The sequence below is a fragment of the Choristoneura fumiferana genome, chromosome 18 (assembly GCF_025370935.1).
Source record: "Choristoneura fumiferana chromosome 18, NRCan_CFum_1, whole genome shotgun sequence".
NCBI lineage: Eukaryota > Metazoa > Arthropoda > Insecta > Lepidoptera > Tortricidae > Choristoneura > Choristoneura fumiferana.
The window spans coordinates 11,900,651-11,920,126 of record NC_133489.1 but is presented as its reverse complement, the minus strand read 5'-3'; the positions used below and the strand labels follow the sequence as shown (position 1 = coordinate 11,920,126).

The 19,476-nt window shown below is 37.3% G+C and overlaps 1 protein-coding gene across 8 annotated transcripts in view; it reads right to left on the bottom strand.

The window, feature by feature from the left end:
• Positions 1-19,476, bottom strand: part of KCNQ (KCNQ potassium channel) — a 108,084-nt gene that overhangs the window by 8,960 nt on the left and 79,648 nt on the right. For 5 of the 8 annotated variants that reach the window (XM_074102108.1, XM_074102110.1, XM_074102113.1 and 2 more), the window contains 6 exons: positions 18,477-18,572; positions 11,133-11,203; positions 3,859-3,986; positions 1,383-1,479; positions 984-1,309; positions 223-329 (listed from right to left, as the gene is read on the bottom strand). In XM_074102108.1, the coding sequence (XP_073958209.1) occupies positions 223-329; positions 984-1,309; positions 1,383-1,479; positions 3,859-3,986; positions 11,133-11,203; positions 18,477-18,572 (825 nt within the window). Of the gene's footprint in view, positions 1-222; positions 330-983; positions 1,310-1,382; positions 1,480-3,858; positions 3,987-5,673; positions 5,802-11,132; positions 11,204-18,476; positions 18,573-19,476 lie in introns of all 8 variants that reach the window. The other 3 variants (XM_074102109.1, XM_074102112.1, XM_074102111.1) reach the window with 3 other exon arrangements.

Genomic DNA, 19,476 nt, shown 5'->3' with positions numbered 1-19,476 from the left:
TCAATAATATCAGATAAGGTGAGTCGGGTGGTGGTGCAGGCCGTTCAATAAATAATATTGATGTCAAATGTCAGGCGGACGTGCAATTGTTCCAAGGGGCTGCCGCTAGCGATGTAACCATTAGATAAAGAAGGTTGTTAAAAGCTGCGCCGTTTGACACGTACAAAAGATGGCAACATTTAAAAAATGTAGACCGGGAGCGCAGCTGAGCATTGTACTGACCAGAGCTGTCGGTGGCGAGGCGCGGCGGCGTGTCCTCGCGGTCGGTCGGCACTACGATTACTACCTCGTCGTCTCTCGGCGACACCCCGTTGCGATGCGATGAAGTCCTGAAATTGTAGGTACCATTATTTGAAATTATACCAGTTGATGAATATCATAATAGGTAGGTAATTTATCCTACTAACACTATACGAGTAAATGCGTGCGAGTATATGTGTGCGTGTGTGCTTTTATTGTTTCTCCTTCACGCTAAAGCAGCTGAACGGATTTGGATATTTGGCGTGTAGACATCTAGAATAACACATTTTTTTAGGGTTCCGGAGCCAAATTTCAAGGAAAACTATAACGGCTAAGTTTTCTTGAGAATTATTAGTATATTATTAATTATTTAAGTATGTATTTATAGGTTGCCTAGTATCCATAGTACAAGCTTTGCTTAGTTTGGGACTAGGTCAATAGGTGTCAAGTGTCCCATGATATTTATTTTAGAATTTAATCTTTAGATTCAAATAACCACGTCTATAGGTACCGTGGCGTGGAGTAAACAAGTTGATTAGGGAACCCGGATAGGGAGAGAAGCGGAAGTTAGATGTGTCTTTGGAGACAAAACCAAAACCTCCCGGTATACAAACTTTGCCATAGTTATCATCACTGACGCAAATAATCAGACAGCCCAATGGGAAACGAGTATATAGCTATGGCGCCACGCCACTGTGTTAAAAATCGTATTTAAAAATAAAAAATTTAGGCGGTTGATTTACCTGACGATAACTTTTTTCCTCATAAATCTTGTTCCAAGATCAGAGTAGCCCCTGTTCATGGGGCGCTTGAGCATGTGGTGCGCGGGCGGCGCGGGCGCGGGCGCTGGCGCGGGCTCGCAGCTGCGCGACACGGGCGAGCTGGGCTCCGAGCACTGCTTGTCGGCCAGCGCTGGCCGCGTGCGCAGCGCCAGCACGCCCTCGCCCGCGGCCGCTCCGCCCTCCCCGCTGCCCCCGCCCGCCCCGATACCCACTATCCTTCTCGTGGGCCTTCTGTCCTCTTCATACAATTCTAACAAATGATCCAACTTACTTTCTATATCATCTACCTGAAATAATTAAATCGATATTAAAATATACATTAAATTAAATTCCTATAATGAATTAAGATCGACCACTTACTTGTCTTTCAATTTTAACTACTCTGGAAGCTAGGCTGATTTTGGATGCGTAGACGTCTTTCGCTTTAGATCCTTGCTTGCCAAGTATTTGATCTAATCTGCGGTTTATTGAAAAAATAAATTACTCTCTGGAGTTACTTAAATTGAGATCGAAAAGTTAATCACTATATTGTAAATAGTCAAAAGGACATAAACTTTTAAATAAAGTCGTTCTTGAAACATTAACTACCTAAGCAGCAGTTAATCTAGTAAATGAAACGCTAGTTTGACTTCTGTGTACACACATTATTCATTTTTAGTGCCCGTTAAACCATGAAATATTTTATCATCTCGTGTATCTCAGGGTTAAGGAAATAATCCTATTTGTTTGACTCATAAATGAAGTTCAAGGAAATACCTCTTTTAATTACTTTTTTATACAACAACAACAACCAAGGAAATCGATCATCCATCACTGCTTATGTACTGTCGAAACACCAGAGGGATCGCCATGTGTTGTCAACTAGGGCTAGCTAAGATGAAATGGTTCTTGTGCCTGTAATTTCGTCGGCTGTCTTCCTCTCCGCGAGTAATATTGTGGTACCAATTAGGACGGAACTAGTATATATAATGTACACAAATACAATAATTTCATACTAGGTATATCAGTACGACTAAGAAAAAAAATAGAATTAAAAGTTGAGCATTAATCTGACAATAATAATACTTAACATGAGAAAATGAGTGAACCATGAAAAATCTCTAGAAAATACTGAAAAAGTCAAATTTAAATACACAAAGAATCCAAAATATGTTGTTAGAAATAAGCATGCATAGTGCAGAACTTAATAATGCTTAAGGCACACAAATGCAGGCTCCAAATGGAATGTAATGCGGTGCTTGGATGCCGTGCGATGTAGTCAATATTTAAAAGGAAGATGAATCATAAACACAGAAGCAATGAAAGGAAAGCTCATGAAGTCTCACGTTCCACCGAATATACCGTTCAATTTCATTATGATAAAGCTTTTTTTTTCTGAGCTAAGATTTCTAATCGAAACTTTTTAAGGAAGGTAAGGTACTTACCTAACTAGGTATAAATTGAATTCTAGCAAAACATTGTTCTTAATACGATGTAAAGATATTTCAAATATTTTAATGAGAGCATTTTGCGGTTATTTATTTTATTTTTATTCAAATGGATGGCAAACGAGCAAGTGGGTCTCCTGATGGTAAGAGATCACCACCGCCCATAGACACCTGCAACACCAGGGGGATTGCAGATGCGTTGCCAACCTAGAGGCCTAAGATGGGACACCTCAAGAGCAAGTAATTTCACCGGCTACCGGGTTAGTTAGAATGGGGTGGCCATTTTACAAATATTACATAACGGACCGAATTAGTTGGTACGATTTTAAATTTGGCCACATTGTAGAAAAAGCGAACAGCTACTGGAAGGCTACTGGGTTCCGTATCCAAAGGGTGTCTATGGGACTACATTTGAGTGAATAACAACATAGAATAAGTTAAACGGATCCCCATTCAAGAAAAGTGTTTTTCAACGATTTTGCTCTATCGTAAATATCTCAAAATTTTAAGTACAGATGTTTATAGATGCAATATATAGTTAAATACATTTCCACTTATCTATTTATACGTGCAGAAATCTTCAAAGTTTGAAAGAAAGGTAATTTGAAAGTAAGTGGAAAATAATAAAATTGCATGCAGCGTATGCAGGAATACGTTTATACTTGTAGTTCTTCACAAAGCTTTAAATGTTTTCCGATTTCGAGTAGGTATCATATTGTTGTCAGCTTTGAGCAAAATTTTCTTTTTAAATTGACGGTTTTCTGAGAATAGGTACTAACGATATTTTGCGTATTGATGTATTTACTAAATCATTGAATGTTTCATTCTTAGTACCGTAACATAACACTCATAAATTACGAGTATACAGCACTTAATAATTAAGTAGGTAATAACGACACCAGTCGTAGACTGCGCTACGTGTGGTTCCGTAGCACGAGAGCCGTATATAGGATCCAAAAGCAGCACGCGTGTTTCATTTCATTATTATCTTTCATTTGAAACATATTTATTAATTGATATAAGTACTATCTTTTATTAGCTTTTAATACCTTATATTTTCCGATTTTTTAAACCTACACCATGAATGAGTGCTACACTATTTACATACCAACCTACACACCAAAGCAATATAAAACATGAATCTACGCTAGCTACAAATTCAAAATATTAAATTTAGTATTAGCCTGCCACCAGTTAATGCCAACTCATCATGAGTTATATGAATGTGGTTTTCTCAAACAAAGACATTGATTGTAATTTAACGGTGGCAAATGGCAATGACTAGTAAGCAAAAACGCGACAGCCAGCCGGCGGGGAGGCGGGCCAGGAGCGGGAGCCTGGCTCTGATTGACGGCGGCGCTGCATCCCGGCGCCCGGCCCGCGCCCCGCGCCAGGCGGAGGCCTCTCACCTGTACTGCAGGTTCTTTGTTCGGTTTAGAAGGTCTGCGTGCCCTGAAGAGTACTGTTCTATCACATCTTTCACGTCGTACGGTTTCAACGCTTCTCTAAATCTCTTGCGAGCGACAAAATACTTGAGCTACACGAAAACAAAACAGTCTGGTCTCTAAAATTGAACGTAACAGAGATCTGGGTAACGGGCATCAGATAGTTAAATTGACACACTAGACGGTTTATTAGTAGCTGTAGGTATGTACTGAAGATGATACGCTCACGTTTATTAGTTTCAGGTGAGAATGAATATTTATTAGCATCACAATTAGTCTCGTTGTTGCCAGACGTCTCATAGTGTAGCGCACTAAAGGTATGTAAATAGATGATCGGCCAAACAACTACAATGCTTCAATGCATTTGACTCATCGATTTATTAACGTTAAATGTACCAAGAGAGGTTTATCAACAAGATGTTAACCATGTCACTCGTAGTTTATAGACCCTGCTACATGAGTCAGACAATAATCGCGTACGTCGGTCGTGTACTATCAATTAAAGTCCAGCAAAGCAACGACACATGTATTATTTTTCGTGGCACCACGACGAAGTTAAGTTATACGTTAATAATTATAAGGGTAAATATTTTCTTCTGTTCATTTTTGTTAGTGCCCAAAAACGACTGGCAGAAAGAGGATTTACATTATGTATGTATCCGAGTTATGCTCCGTCAGTTCCAGTTATGCTTGTACAACAACAATGGGAGCAGACTTTATATTTTATTATGAAAAATGTTGCACAGTTAGGGATTTCACTATTATTTATTTACGTTAATATAGCTGAGATGTTACGAGCTAATTTACTAATGTGAGAGCTATAAAATGTAAAAATAAGTTCGACAATTAGTTATGTATACGTTTCTCCAGGTTTCTACATAATAATGATCAGATATGGAAGTAAGGAGTATAGAGTTGTGCGTGCTCGTTCACTAAACGAGTCGCTCCCAACTGGTACAATCGTACAGATTTACTAGGTAGTTCAGTCTTTTAGCAATTTTAACACACTAGGACGTAATAGAGTTATAGAGTCTATGCATTGTTTGCTCCCATCTCACTCTCGTCACCCATTAGGTCATTCAAAGAATCGTTTACCGGGTCCACACCGTTTGATTCGGTTGGCATTCGGCGGGTCCGTCAAGTCAATCGAAGCTATTCGGAGTAGTTCTAAGCGATTTGGTTCGATTGCTCTCTCGAGATATTGTACTACATCTATGTACTAAGAGTCGAAAGGAGATGGGAATAGCTAATTCTAGTACAGTGTCAGACTGTCAGGACTTGATAGTAGGTAATGAAAACGAATCGTTTTCGTATCTAATTTTTCAAGGAATCAGGCGCGTTTTCATAATTGTTGATTATAATTTTAAATGTAGGGCCGACGAACTGTGATTAAAAATGAAAACTCAAGATTTTTTTCTTTACAAATACCTACTGATGATATGATAATATTATACAGGCTTTATGAGTGACTTTATGGATGACATCCGGCTCACGAGCTTTCCACAGGACAAAGGTAACTAGTACTATAGCGTCTTGTTCTGCGTATACATATGGAACTTTCAGTGTAACAGATAAGTACATAGGTAGGTATTAAAGTAATATGCACATACTATGCAGGAGCAATAGCACACACACTAGCTACAATAACATTATTAAGTTAAGGGCAAATTCAACTACAAAGATCACATTACAAGACAAATTAGGTACAGTCCAGACGAGAGTAAAGTACAGAGAGAAAGTAAACGGCGTGAGTGCGAGCGTGCGGCGCGGCGGCGCTACCTAGTCTGGACGTTTTTGACGCGGCCCAGCAGGTCCACGTGCCCCGCTGAATACTGTTCGATAACGTCCTTTACGTCGTACGGCTTAAGGGCTTCTTTAAACTTACGCCGAGCCACAAAATACTTCATCTGTCAGAATTCCACAAATACACAAAGCGTAAGTATGAAATATCACATTAAACTGCAACTGCATTAATACACATCCTAAACAATTAAGTATAGTTCATTGTTCTACGATAAGGGATGTTTGTATCTAGTTACTCAAATTATACAGTGTGGAAAAATAAGTTGGGCCCTGGAGGGAAACTACCTTAAATCCTTAAGTTGGCTTATTTTACTTAAAGGAGAAATTCTTATATTTTCAAAAAGAAAAAACTGAATTCAAAGATTTTCTAAAACTCGCTTGCCTTGCCCGGGACTCGAACCAACTAAAATTAAAAAAAAAAAAACAAACACTCGTTATTTTATTATACTAATCGATAGGATTATTATTCAGGATAAAATTTCTCTAACAAACATATGGTCTTACTCGCGTCTGTCGTACAAGATATCCATGAAGAATATTTATTTAGTACACAAGTTCTTTAATGAACATTACCTTACTTTTCACTTTCAAGAAGTAAAAGACACGTAACAGTTCAAAGACTAATAATATCATTTTTCAATAAGATGGTGCACCTGCCACAGCAGCAGAATTTCCAGGGCTTACCTCAATGAAAATTTCAATGTCTAGATAGGTACAAACGGGACGATTAGATGGTCTGCAAGAAGTCCAGTAAGTCTGCAGAATAGGTATTCTTCATGGATATCTTGTACGACAGACGAGAGTAAGACCAAATATTTGTTAGAGAAATTTAATGTTGAATAATAATCCTATCGATTAGTATAATAAGATAGCATGTTTGTGCTTTTAATTTTAGTTGTTTCGAGTCCCGGGCGAGGCAAGGGAGTTTTAGAAAATCTTTAAATGCAGAAATGTTTCTTTTTAAAAATAAAGTAATGTCTCCTTTAAGTTAAATGAGCCAACTTAAGGTTTTCAGGTAGTTTCCCTCCAGGGTCCGACTTATTTTTCCACACTGTATAAAATTTTAAATTTCGGTGTCATTATGCATGTTATGAGTATGAGTGTTATAATGTATATGTAAAATATTACAATTTTATGAAACCTTAACACTGACATGAGCCTTTTTCTTTATTATATTACCAATTCAACAGTTGCGGCCAACTAAGTGTGTAAAGGGTAAACAAGCGACGTGGTAACTTAAATATCTAATTAGGTAAAGCCGTTATCCCAACTTGAGGGTGGCCACTTTACGAGTACTAGAATAGAAACACTTTGTTAAGAATTTACCATCATGTACTTGCGGCTTTCACACGAGAATTTATTTTTTTATAAAGTGAAATACAGAAGTGGATGGAACAACCTTAAAAGTTATAAAGAGTTAGTTGATATAGAGCATCGCCTAAAGCTAATACAATAATTGTATTAGGTTCGTTGAATTGTGGCCAAAACAAAAAGAAAAGTTAGTCCCAGTAGGTGTGTGGAGGACGCGCGGATATTTCCGCACGACTTTTACTGCCAAACCGGGAAACCAACAAGTCCCGTGATGGAAAAGGATGAGGTTTTATTGTTAACGCTTCCAGCACGGTGTGAACGAACGGTCTCATAATAAATGTATGTGTGGACTACCGAACCCCGAGACGCTTCGCTCTCGAGGGTTCGCTCACGATATTTTCTGTACTTATACGTGTAGCGTAAATTGGATCCAATTGTTTGCTCGCTCAGTTTATGTTTTCGGTAAACAGTATCTGTGTGATTGCTGTGCTCTAACTATGGATTGTAGGGAATAGGTACGATATTAATGTGACGAGGTATGCATCTCTATATGTATAGGTAGTGTAGATAGTGTTTATCCTACAATGAGCGTCGGCCGACATCGTCGTTAACGTTCCGTGTAGCGCGAGGGTCAGTTAGGATAATTTATCATCCAACATGACAATTTAATTCACCCTCGAAAAAGGCTCACCCCAAACAAATCCGTGTGGCTGTGTACCAATTGTATGTTATGTGACCTCCTGTATCGAATTCAAAATACGTGACTAGGACTATTATTGTCATTTGATTTGGGTATTCTAATTTTATCAAGAGAGGTTAATAGTAGTGTGTTAAGAAAAGTTATTTTAGTGTAAATTAAGTGATCAAATTATACATATTCAGGCGTCACGCTTAAAATAAATGAGTTTGCTACAGAATTATTCGGAGAGTTACAAAAATTAAACGTGCTATTCTATTGAATACTCATTGCAACGACATGTAAACAACGCATGTTCTGTTCTTAAATGACGTCTGAACTACGTCTTTATTTTTGAAAACAGTAACGAGCTAATAATAATAAATGTGTTTTATAGACGTAGGTACAACCGAGAAATGGAGTAACGGTTGAAAAAATGTCGCTGCCACAGAGCAAAATTTTACATATTATTATTGATACAGGAACGTATAATAGAGTCATTTTACGATTATAGATAGAGTCATTCACGATAACGCGTGCCGTGGTTCTTATAATAATGTCATTAATGTCTAATTTTGACAAAATCACGCGTCTTCGTGGATGGCACTCGGTATATACCTGTATGTAAATTTTAGTTGGGGAACTTATTATACAGAGGGCCGATTATTGAAATCACATCTGCGAAAATTTCATTCGTATATAAGTGGTAAAAAATTGCGTAGAATTTGAAATATGAGTAAAGTAGTAGTAAATTACAGCTCTAAATAATATTATCAAAATACCTATAATTTATACCTATCCTATAATTTAGGTTTTTGCACAACGAGAGAGTTGAGAGTTGAGTTTTATAATAAGAGGAATAGAAATGTCCTAGCTTAAAAATAAGGTATGACGCGCGTAGGTATGGTTAAAAAGCCATATGATAATTTTCCCAGTTCAGTCTATGATAAAGATACTGCTCAAAAAATGAATTATTAGGTACAGAAAAAACAGTTCCAAAGGAATTAAATTTACTTAGTGAGTACCGTAAGAGCGTCCAGGTAAGAAAGAGCCTTTGCACACCACATTTTTAAAACGTGTCGTCGACGCGCGTCTATAGCGCGTTTATCTTTCCATAGAGCAGCCATACAACTTGCGTGCGTATCGATACAAACGCGCGTCTACGGCGCGTTTAAAAAATCCGATGTGGAAAGGCCCTAAAGACCTATGAAATAACTAAAAAACGTGAGCTCACTGACAGCGGAAGCGGCTTCAAACTGGCGACTTCGATTGTAACAGGGAAATACACTCTATTTGTTTGCTCTTATCATTTGTTTTCTGGGTTTTTACCAATCAGAGTGGTATTATCACAGATTTAATTCCAAGAGTCGAACCCCTGCAAAACACATAAGTAGAAAGGTACAGTCGAGATCAATGTAAGTATATTTACGATTTAGTACCTACCTTATCTCACTGTATGCTTCCTTACAGACAGGAACAAGGTAGTAAAGGAGACATATCTTTGACCTCGACTGTACATGAACCGCGCACCGCAGTACAATCCCCATCACATATATCGGAGGGGCGAAAGCGTTTAAATATATCTGATTGCGATTCCATGAAAACGGTCAGAGTGAGAGCTTTTGAAAACGGATTGTGTCTTTTTTAGCTAGATAGAATTCATACATATTTAGAGTTAACCCTTTATCGGTTTGATGTAGGTTTTACAAAAATGTCGGAAATGTGAAACAAATGTGATCACTGTTGGAATAAAACAGTTTTCTTTCATAAGATAACGGAAATTTGGTTACTGTCATCTAGGTACGCAAAGGTTTTTAATCTTTGTGTGTGCTTATCGTACATAGATGACTCTTAAATCATGAGCTGAAATCATTGTTTCAAAAATAGTTTTTCAAGGCTAATAAAGTGATTTTACTGACTATCTTTAGTTAACCCTAGTACAGTGGCCAACTTATCCCTTTTAAGGATTTGGCCCACTCAACCTCAGTAAGTCGATGTAATAAGTAAATATTAAAAAATATATAAATTAATAATGAAGTACTTCATATCACAAAACAGTAATCTGCGATAGGTAGCGTCGTATGCTCAAAATTATTTGTGTCTACGACTTAAGAGTCATTCTTTATACAGCGTGTATTTTTATTACAACCACAAACTTTAAGATTAATTAGTAAGGGACCTTATAAAACACTTTTATACGTTTTATTTCAAGAATATTTTCTTTCTTATATAATAAATTAACACATACTCATTACTTTTGTTTTTATTCGAAACATCGCACTCGCTGCGCTCGATGTCACAGATCAGCTTCTCTCTCGTATCATATTATACATTGCTCTTATAAAAATCTTCAAAAAATAATTACGATCTGATACTTAATGCTAAACTTAGAATTTATTACAATATTGCTCCACGGCACTAAAACTGACGTCTGGTTACTTAATGTGCTTGTCTAAAAAATACACGCTGTAGATAAATAAACACAAAGGTCGTAATAAAGTCCCCATAGGAAAAGTATCTTCACTCTCATTTGTTTTTGGAGTTTTATTATAAAAAATATGGTATTTAGTTGGAAAAAAAAATCAGAATAAAGGCGTTTATATGGGTATTTTGTTACGGCCTTCCAACTATTTTACAATTTTACTGGGCAACAATTACAGTTCTATAATCGTAAATATCGGATGTTTACCAAACTATGGAGAAATCAACGGTCCAAGTAATACTCGTAACACGTCATTGACGCGTGAATACTATTAGTACGGCGGTATACTAAATTTAATACATACGCGATCATTATCAAATTAATTTTTAACCAAACTAGATTAATTTCATACCACGGCAGTACTACACTTCGTCACTAGTAATTGCTCATGATATAACGACATTGTTTGTTCTATAACTATTAGTACGATTTATTTATTTCATAAGATTTCCGATAAAGATCTCTACCCACTACACCGTAATGCCATGACCGCAATAGGAACGTGTCAGGAACGGAATGTCAAGCGCATACATGACACGCGACGGCGACGGTTGGTTAGGTTAGGAAACGTGCTAGTGGGCATAGTCTCATTGAATACTTTTTAATAGAAATAAAATATTTTTACCTGGCCCGTTGCTATTACGGTAATGGCATGATATGGTGTAATGGGTAGAGACCTTTACTCATAGTGAGGCGTAGTGGGCGAGACCGAGGAGAGTTGTGACAGAGGAGAGTAGTGACAAAGTCAATTTTTTGGAACTTATTAACTGGTAGCTAGCTCGCAATAGCGCGCGTTTTTCAGTTCAAGTCTCGAGCTATCGAACGCGCGCTATTGCGAGCCCCCTAGCAGTTAATAAGTTCCCAAAAATCGACGTTGTCACTACTCTCCTCTGTCACAACACTTCTCGGTCTCCCTGCTGCCGTAACAGTAAAATGCGTTGCCAATTACTTATTTTAAAGACATACCTTTCTTATGAATCGAATGGCCGCCTTGTGGCGCGGCGTCAGATTCACGCAGCGGGGCTCCTCGTCCTCGTCTGAGCCAAAATACATAGTTACAGTTCAGTTATTTACACAAAATGAAAAAGCTTAACAAAATGTTTGAGCAGGTGTGCATTCTTACTCAGAAGCTGTGGCTCAGTTACTACTCGAGCTCCGCTCGGCACAACTTTGTTTGGGTAAGCACAAACTTCAACAGTCGGAATTATTATTTAGATTACCTACTTGAAATATTCTGTATTCAAGTCATTTTTAATTTCTGTTAAGCAAATAAAATAATTTAATTAATAATTCCAAAAGTTCTTGTAAATATTTACTAAAGAGTAATACTACCTATGTAGAGTAAAAATAATTAAGTAATACGCTTTTCCTAGGGAGAGTACACATTTGTACCTTTTGGTAGGTAAGTAACAAAGAACAGAAATAATTTTAGATAAATAGTAAGTCTATATATCTATATGTATAAATATTAAAATGCCAAAAAAACTGAAAAGCAAAAATAATAAACCTTAATTTTTCTCTTTTCTCTCCTATTTAACCTTAACCTTGGTACTAGTTTGAAGTTGGTGCCTCAGCACGAGCCATCAGGAGTGATATAAGCCCATCGGGTACGTAGATGACTATAGGTCCACTCCTCATGACTAGTTCTGAGGCACGGACTTAAAATTAGTACCTAGGTTAAGGTTAACTAGAAGAGAAAGGAGAAAAAGGTTTATTATTTTTTGCTTTTCAGTTTTTTCGGCGGTTTAATTTTTTTGTTAAAAAGTTTTTTTCCCACCATTGAGGTAATTTTTTTATGATTGGTTTTTTGGAGTCTTTTTGTATTTTTATTTCAACTCCAAATTTGTTACTTTTACGGGTATCCCGTGAAACCAATCAAAATACAAACTGAGACATGGATGCACAGAAAAACCAGAAAAAGAGACCAGCACTGGGAATCGAACTGAAATACCCCTGGTGTTGCAGATGTTTATGGGCGGTGGTGATCCTTACCATCAGGAGACCCACTTGCTCGTTTGCTATCCAGTCGAATAAAAAAAAATACCAACTTCAAGGTACCCTATCCAATAAAAAAAAATTCAAAATAGGACTACTCTGTAAAATGTTATGCCTGGTCCCTTAGGGTAGGATTTTTTTTCCAAATTTATATGGGACCGCCCTCGGGGTATACGCTTTCAAATCAAAAAAGAGTTATCAAAATAAAAAAGTTATGCGTGGTCATACATGAAAAAAATATATAGGCGTTGATTTGAGAACCTCCTCCGTTTTTTTGCGTCGGTTAAAAATGTATCGCCGAAATGTATGTACTCGCATAACTTTCGAACGACAGCAACGAATTGAATTATTTTTTTAAAACCGGCCTATAGCGTGTCGGACATGCCCAAAATAGGGTTCCGTAGCCATTATGAAAAAAATACCCCACCCCACACTATAGGGTTAAATGAGAAAAAAAACCACCCCCACTTTACGTCTATGGGATCCTAAAAAAATTTTTTTTATTGTTTTTATGTACCATTTTGTCGGCATAGTTTACATATACGAGTATATCCGTGCAAAATTACAGCTTTCTAGCATTGATAGTCCCTGGGCAAAGCCGCGGACGGACGGACAGACAGACAGACAGACAGACAGATAGACAGACAGACATGGCGATACTATAAGGGTTCCGTTTTTGGCATTTTGGCTCCGGAACCCTAAAAAAGACTGTAATGGGGGCGAACAGCTATCTATTATAACATTAAATAAAGTACCTATAATTCACAGATTTTTTATGTAATTCGATGACACCTTGTTTTTGAAAATTTTAAAGCTTCTAATTAAAAAAAGACATGGCATCTCACTAACATTACGAATGCGAAAGTTTGTAAGTCTGTTTGTTTGTTTGTCGGTTTGTTTGTTTGTTACTCCATTACGTCAAAACCGCCGAACCGATTTAGATGAAATTCGGTACACAGATAGTATGAGTTACGGGCAAGGACATAGGAAAGTTTCTATCCTGGGATATGGAATAGTTCCCGCGGGATAGCGATAAACGAATTCTACGTGGACGGAGTCGCGGGTAACAGGCTAATTATGAATTAATTAAAATACGAAAAATTACTCTTGTTGTTTTATCAGGTTTTAATTAATATTTGAAATTTTATTTCAATTAATCAGACAAATGATAATAAATTTATTATGTACCAAATTAACCACTTGTAAAGAATGCGAGTGAATCGTCTCAGTTGTCCCATCAATGGGACAACTCAATGGGACTAGTGGGATAGACGGGAACATGCGTTGTCTGTAGGCTACGCAGAGCAGTTCGTAGCACTTGCTACGACGAGTGCTACGAAGGCACTCGTATTGAATAATACTGTTTATGACGTAAAATACGATGGTCCGTAAAAAACATGTCATTTTTAGCCAAGGTCTCGCATGTAGGCAAAAAGTTAAGTAATTTAAAAAGATAAACCAACCGGTTTTAATTGTATGTTAAGGAACTATTAACTCTAACCACATCAGTTTTAGAATAACAAACATAGTTTACTCTTTCAACTTTTTTAATTAATATTTTTTAACTTTAATCATTTGTGTGCATTAAGACAAACAAACCGTCACTAACAATTTTGAAATTTGGCAAGATTTTATAGGTGAAGTGTTGCTAATTATGAGCAGGTATAGGTGAAATATGACGACTTTTTTGCAAAAGTTGTATATGTATTCCACTAACAGTTTCTAGAGACCATAGCCCTAAGTAAGTATTTCATGTTAAATTAATTTAAATTTGATATGAAACTCCTACTTCTACCCGTTCCTGAGATATGAGTGATGATGGATTGATCCAAGTATAGACTACTTAGATGAATAACAAAGTGGTGCGATAGGTGTTCCATATCTTCCTTTTGAGGTACGGAATACTAAAAATATTATTCTAACTTTTTTCAGCGCAGCGTAGGACGTCCACTAACAAGATGGACGGATGACCTGGTTAAAGCCGCGGGTTTACGGTGGATACAGGCCGCTGCCAACCGAAGCAACTGGAGGTCTGTGGGGGAGGCCTATGTCCAACAGTGGACGTCCTACGGCTGAGATGATGATGATGATCAAGAACGGCTAGTTGAAAAAATACTTGTCACCAATTCGTAACAAATTATTTACGGACATACAAAGGGACGGTCCGACGTGACGATCCTTACGTCGTCGTATTTGTGCGTGCGTCTCATTCTATTTATTTATTTTGTCAGCCGCAAAAATTACTTTTTCACGACACTGCTCGAAAATGTGGCCATAGATAACCTAAATCCAGTACCCAAAACTAACTAAATAGGGTGTCTTGGGTGACCATGGGGCTTTAAATTCAAGGTTCGATTAACTACTTAAGCTACTTTTGTTATGTAACATTTTCAAAAAAACTTGAATTTAGATAATTTATTGATCCTCAAAGTTTAATCGTTAAATCAGTGTATTGGATATGGCGGTGTTATCGCTGTTTCTTCGTACGGGGGCCTTTGAATAATTTTTGACATTTATTTTTCATTAACCTATATAATATTGCACAAAATACATTTTTTTTTATGTAGTGAACAACCCTTGGATTTAAAAGACACCCTGTATATACACGTACATTTAACAGTTGATTCATTTATGCCTCGCAAAACACGACAACAATGTAACACATTACGGTAACAAGTCGTATCAATATATGTATTTCAACGATACGAAGAATTCGTTGAATACCGTCTCTCTCGTTCTCGCACTTACTAAATAGATAAGTATCACAAAGGACAAACGCCACAGCATCGCACACGGGCTACTTCGAAGTTCGTATCGTACCGTCTCTCTCGCTCTCGTACTTACTAAATAGTATAAGTATCAGAGGGACTGCACGACACGAACTTCGAGTTTCGAGTTTCGTAGTAGCCCTGCAGAATGTACGGCAATAACGTACGACCTATTAGTTCACGCCTCTCATACGCCTTGTACGTTATTGTCGTTAATTTCAGTCTTAGTGTAAGTTTTCGGTTACAAAATACGACTCGATCGCGTTCGCGTTAAAATATCAATTTGTATGGAAACAATGTTTTGCGAATATGATGTTTTGCGAATATCGTGTTTTGCGAATATGATGTTTTGCGAATATCATGTTCAGCGACAGAAGGGAACAGAACAGCGCCTCTAGAGGAACGTTTGCGATGTTCGTGTCTCCATACAAATTGATATTTTAATGCGAACGCGATCGAGACTTATTTTATAACCGAAAACTTACACGAAGGGTCGACAATTACAGGTCGTGCATTAACCGCACTCGCGGTGCCGACGTAATTATTATGAGCATGTATTCTTTATTTACACACTATATTACGCCGGAGGTGAATCTGTCTTTGGATTTATTTTGTAAAACAGAAAATAAAGGTAGGTATAGGTTTTCTGCTCGATTAAGATCTTAGAAATAGTGTAAGTACCTATGTATAAAATATTGTTCTTTCGTTTCCTTAATGGTACTTTAATAGTACGAAATTTCAATATACTCGGAACTTAGCGACGTGCAGGACTATTTTATTGATTTCTAAGTCTCATTAGTGTCAGTAATTGCTGTCATAAAAACAAAGCCAGTACAAAAATAAATTTGTTTGGTTCAACTAAGTTCAAGTAGACAAACAATTGCTGTGAGCATTTGGAGAAATTTGCTTCCACTAGGTACTTTGAGTGTGATTGTTACAGCGCATTCAATGCAAATACATCAAAGGCAGGTATTTATCTACAATAAAAATTAACTCTTTATTTTATTACACGACAAAAAAGACGGATTCTGACGGATAAAGTATCTGAAACAGGGCACGCTGATGGTGATAACGAGCAAATTTAAAGAAGTTGACAAAAGTAACTACACAACGCTACGTACCGTACGGAGAAACGAACACCTTTTTCAATAAATGTAGGTCAGTACACGGGCTAATGGACCACCTGATGATATTCAGCCATGTTATCGACATCGCCAACTCAAGTTCGGGATCGTAACTTAAGAGGCTGGCTAAGTATCGGATTACGTTTTATTTGTCAGGCACGTATTCTGAAGGATAAAACTTAATATGAATCGTGTCGAGATGAAGATTGATATTAAGAAAGAGAGTGCAAATCCGACCTGATTACGTGCTTATTTACCAGAATTGGCTTCTTTTCTATTAAGATTGGTTTTTTGGAATCTTTTTGTATTTTTTATTTCATTTCCAAATTTTTACTTTTACGGTCATCCCGTAAAACCTAAATTGAAAAAACAAACTGAAATATAGATGCACAGAAAAACCAGAAAAATAAGACTAGCACTGGGAATTGAACCCAGATCCTCGGTATTCCGTACCGCGTGCTATACCGCTACACCACTGCTGATCAACCGTACAGACACGAATTTCCCCTATGCACCTCATCTCTCAGCTTGTTTGTTTCTTATTTAGCCACTTAAGCAGTGACGCTAGCAACATCTATACCGTAGCCCTTATCGAGAAACTTTCGGCACTCCATTGGAACCAACCGCTCACCCGGACAAGAGATGTCGTTACTAAGCAATCAAATTAAGATTGGTTTTTTGGAATCTTTTTGTATTTTTTATTTCAATTCCAAATTTTTACTTTTACGGTCATCCCGTAAAACCTAAATTGAAAATACAAACTGAAATATAGATGCACAAAAAAACCAGAAAAATAAGACCAGCACTGGAAATCGAACCCAGGTCCTCGGTATTCCGTACCGCGTGCTATGAATTGCTCGTTTGCCATCCAGTCGAATAAAAAAAAAAATGAAAATTTTAGGAAAATTTTAGTCGGGGTAATTCTGAACTCTATTTGAGGGTTTTATGATATTAACTATTATTTTAGGGGTGAATTGCTCAAGAACCCATAAATTTCAAAAAAGAGTGCTTAAAACGAATTTATATTAAACAGTTTTACTTTGTTGCGTTAGCATAGCAGGTAGTTATAATTTCCATTAACTTTTTCCATTGTGACACGAAAATTAATCATACATTTGAATTCAGCTTTAACGGTGTGCAACTTTTTGGTCTTCACCCATAAATTGTTTGAATTTGCTCCAATTACTATAGCTGACCTAGAAAAGTCATTTAGTTGGCTAAAATAGATATTGTCGCCCAGGTGTTATGAAAAAAATTGTCTCACTAATATTATAATTGCGAAAGTTTGTAAGTCTGTTTGTTTGTTACTTCATCACGTCCAAACCACTGAACCGATTCAGATGAAATTCGGTATACAGATAGTTTAGGTCCCGGAGAAGGACATAGGATAGTTTTTATCCCGGAAAATTCTATAGTTTACGCGGGATAGTGATAAACGAATTCTGCGCGGACGGAGTCGCGGGTAACGGCTAGTACAAAATATTAAAGAAGTTGTTTCCTCAAAAAAATCATTTTGGTATATGTAGATTTCTTCTTGATTCAAATTGTTAAAATTACTTGCACAACGGTTGTACGTCATTTTTATCGATATCAACTAATAAAATAAGTTTAATGTGTCCTCGCACTATTAAACGTCAGTATAGATTTGCACCCGTCAATCCGGTGTTTGTTTATTATGAAGTTTCATCAATATTTGACCAGGTGTTTAGGATTTGAAAACGGATTGAAAATGACCCCAAGAAGCGCAATGTGCGCACGGGCGCGCGGCCGTCGACGGCGGCGCCGCGGCGCGATGGTGCCGGCGGTGGTCGCGGCACGTCGCATGTCGCACGTCACATGTCTGTCGCATCATTACGCTGTCCGATCGCGTGACGTTCATCGAATTAGTCACACTGAAGACACCACTATACACTACTACACACTATGCAGCTATTGGTAGAAACATCGACAGTTACACGAGGTGCATCGGTACAGATATCTAATTTGATGATTTTACTGGTAGATTAAGTTTATGCGTTTCTAAATTCAAGCGAGCGTGTGATTTTACTTATATATTGACACACCCACATAAAGAAAGAGAAAAAGAGATACAGAAAAACGATTTTTTTAGTTAAGAAATATTTTGTGAAATTGACGAATTAGTAGCAATATTTTAAAGTTTTACCTTGAATAACGTTTGATAACTAAGTGATCTTAAAAGTGCCTACTTTAATGAGAATTCTAAATAGTCAACTGACATATCACACACACACACACACACACACACACATACACAAAGTATATGTAAATATGTTTCTACGCTAAGAAGACTTGGCTACAGGAAAGCGACAATTAGAGCATTATACAGACGTACAGCTTTCTAAGATGGAAAGAGCACTATAGTTTGGTAGGAGTCTTGAAAGACCGGCCAGTGGTGGTCTTACCGTCGGAGTTTTTCTTGGAGAGCGACGTCTCGGCCATCGAGTCCTCGCTGTGCGCCGGCGCAGCGGGCCGCCGCGCCGCGCGCCCGTTCGTCGCGCCTGCCAACCGCAACACACGCTCACGTCAACACTCCAGCCACTGCCTGTACTCCTGCTCGCTCTCACTGCTCAAAGCCTAACTCCGCTCGCTTTCCCAAGCTTCATTAATCTGGTTCGATTAATATTGGAAATAATGTTTTTCATATTTCCATTTTTTTTACTTTACTTTCTTATATAATACTGAAGTATATATTTAGGTATAGTCTAAACCAAAACATCCAGGCATATACAGTAATTAAGCACTTTGAGTCCGCCTGTCTGCCTGTCAGTTTATTTTCATTCCATTAAACGTTTAGCTTGGCAATATTGGACGTATTTAACAATTTTGCGTTCAAAATATTGCTGGGTGTCTGCTCTGATTCTTTGAGAAAATAAATATATTTCCTATTTCAATATAGACCTCTGCGTGTACTCGGTACGTGAATTTATATATTTTTGTAGGATATTATGGTATATGTATATTTTATGTGTAAATATCTACTGTAAGTACAAGTAAGTATTAGTAAAAATAGTCTGACTGGACTATTTGCCAAAGGTTACATAATACGAATACTTTAATAATAATAAGCCTGTCAAATGTAATTTGACGTGCCCTGCCCCTGAAGCTTATGCTAAGTAGGATTTTTCTTTCATCTTATTTTGATTACAGGGTTAAGTAAATCCCACGCAGAGGAGTCGAGCGCATTAGGTACTGTTTGTATTCTGAAGATTTGGCAAAAAAACAATCGGCAGCCATTCGGCTTCAATTCATTTCTCATCGTGAATTGGCTAACACCACGAACTCTATTTTATACAGCATATAACTTCAAATAAAAATATGCGTATTTATACGTATGGTGAGTTTAGATTGTTATTTTGTTTGTAGTTCTGTCATGAGGGCAACTAATAATACTGTATATAATTA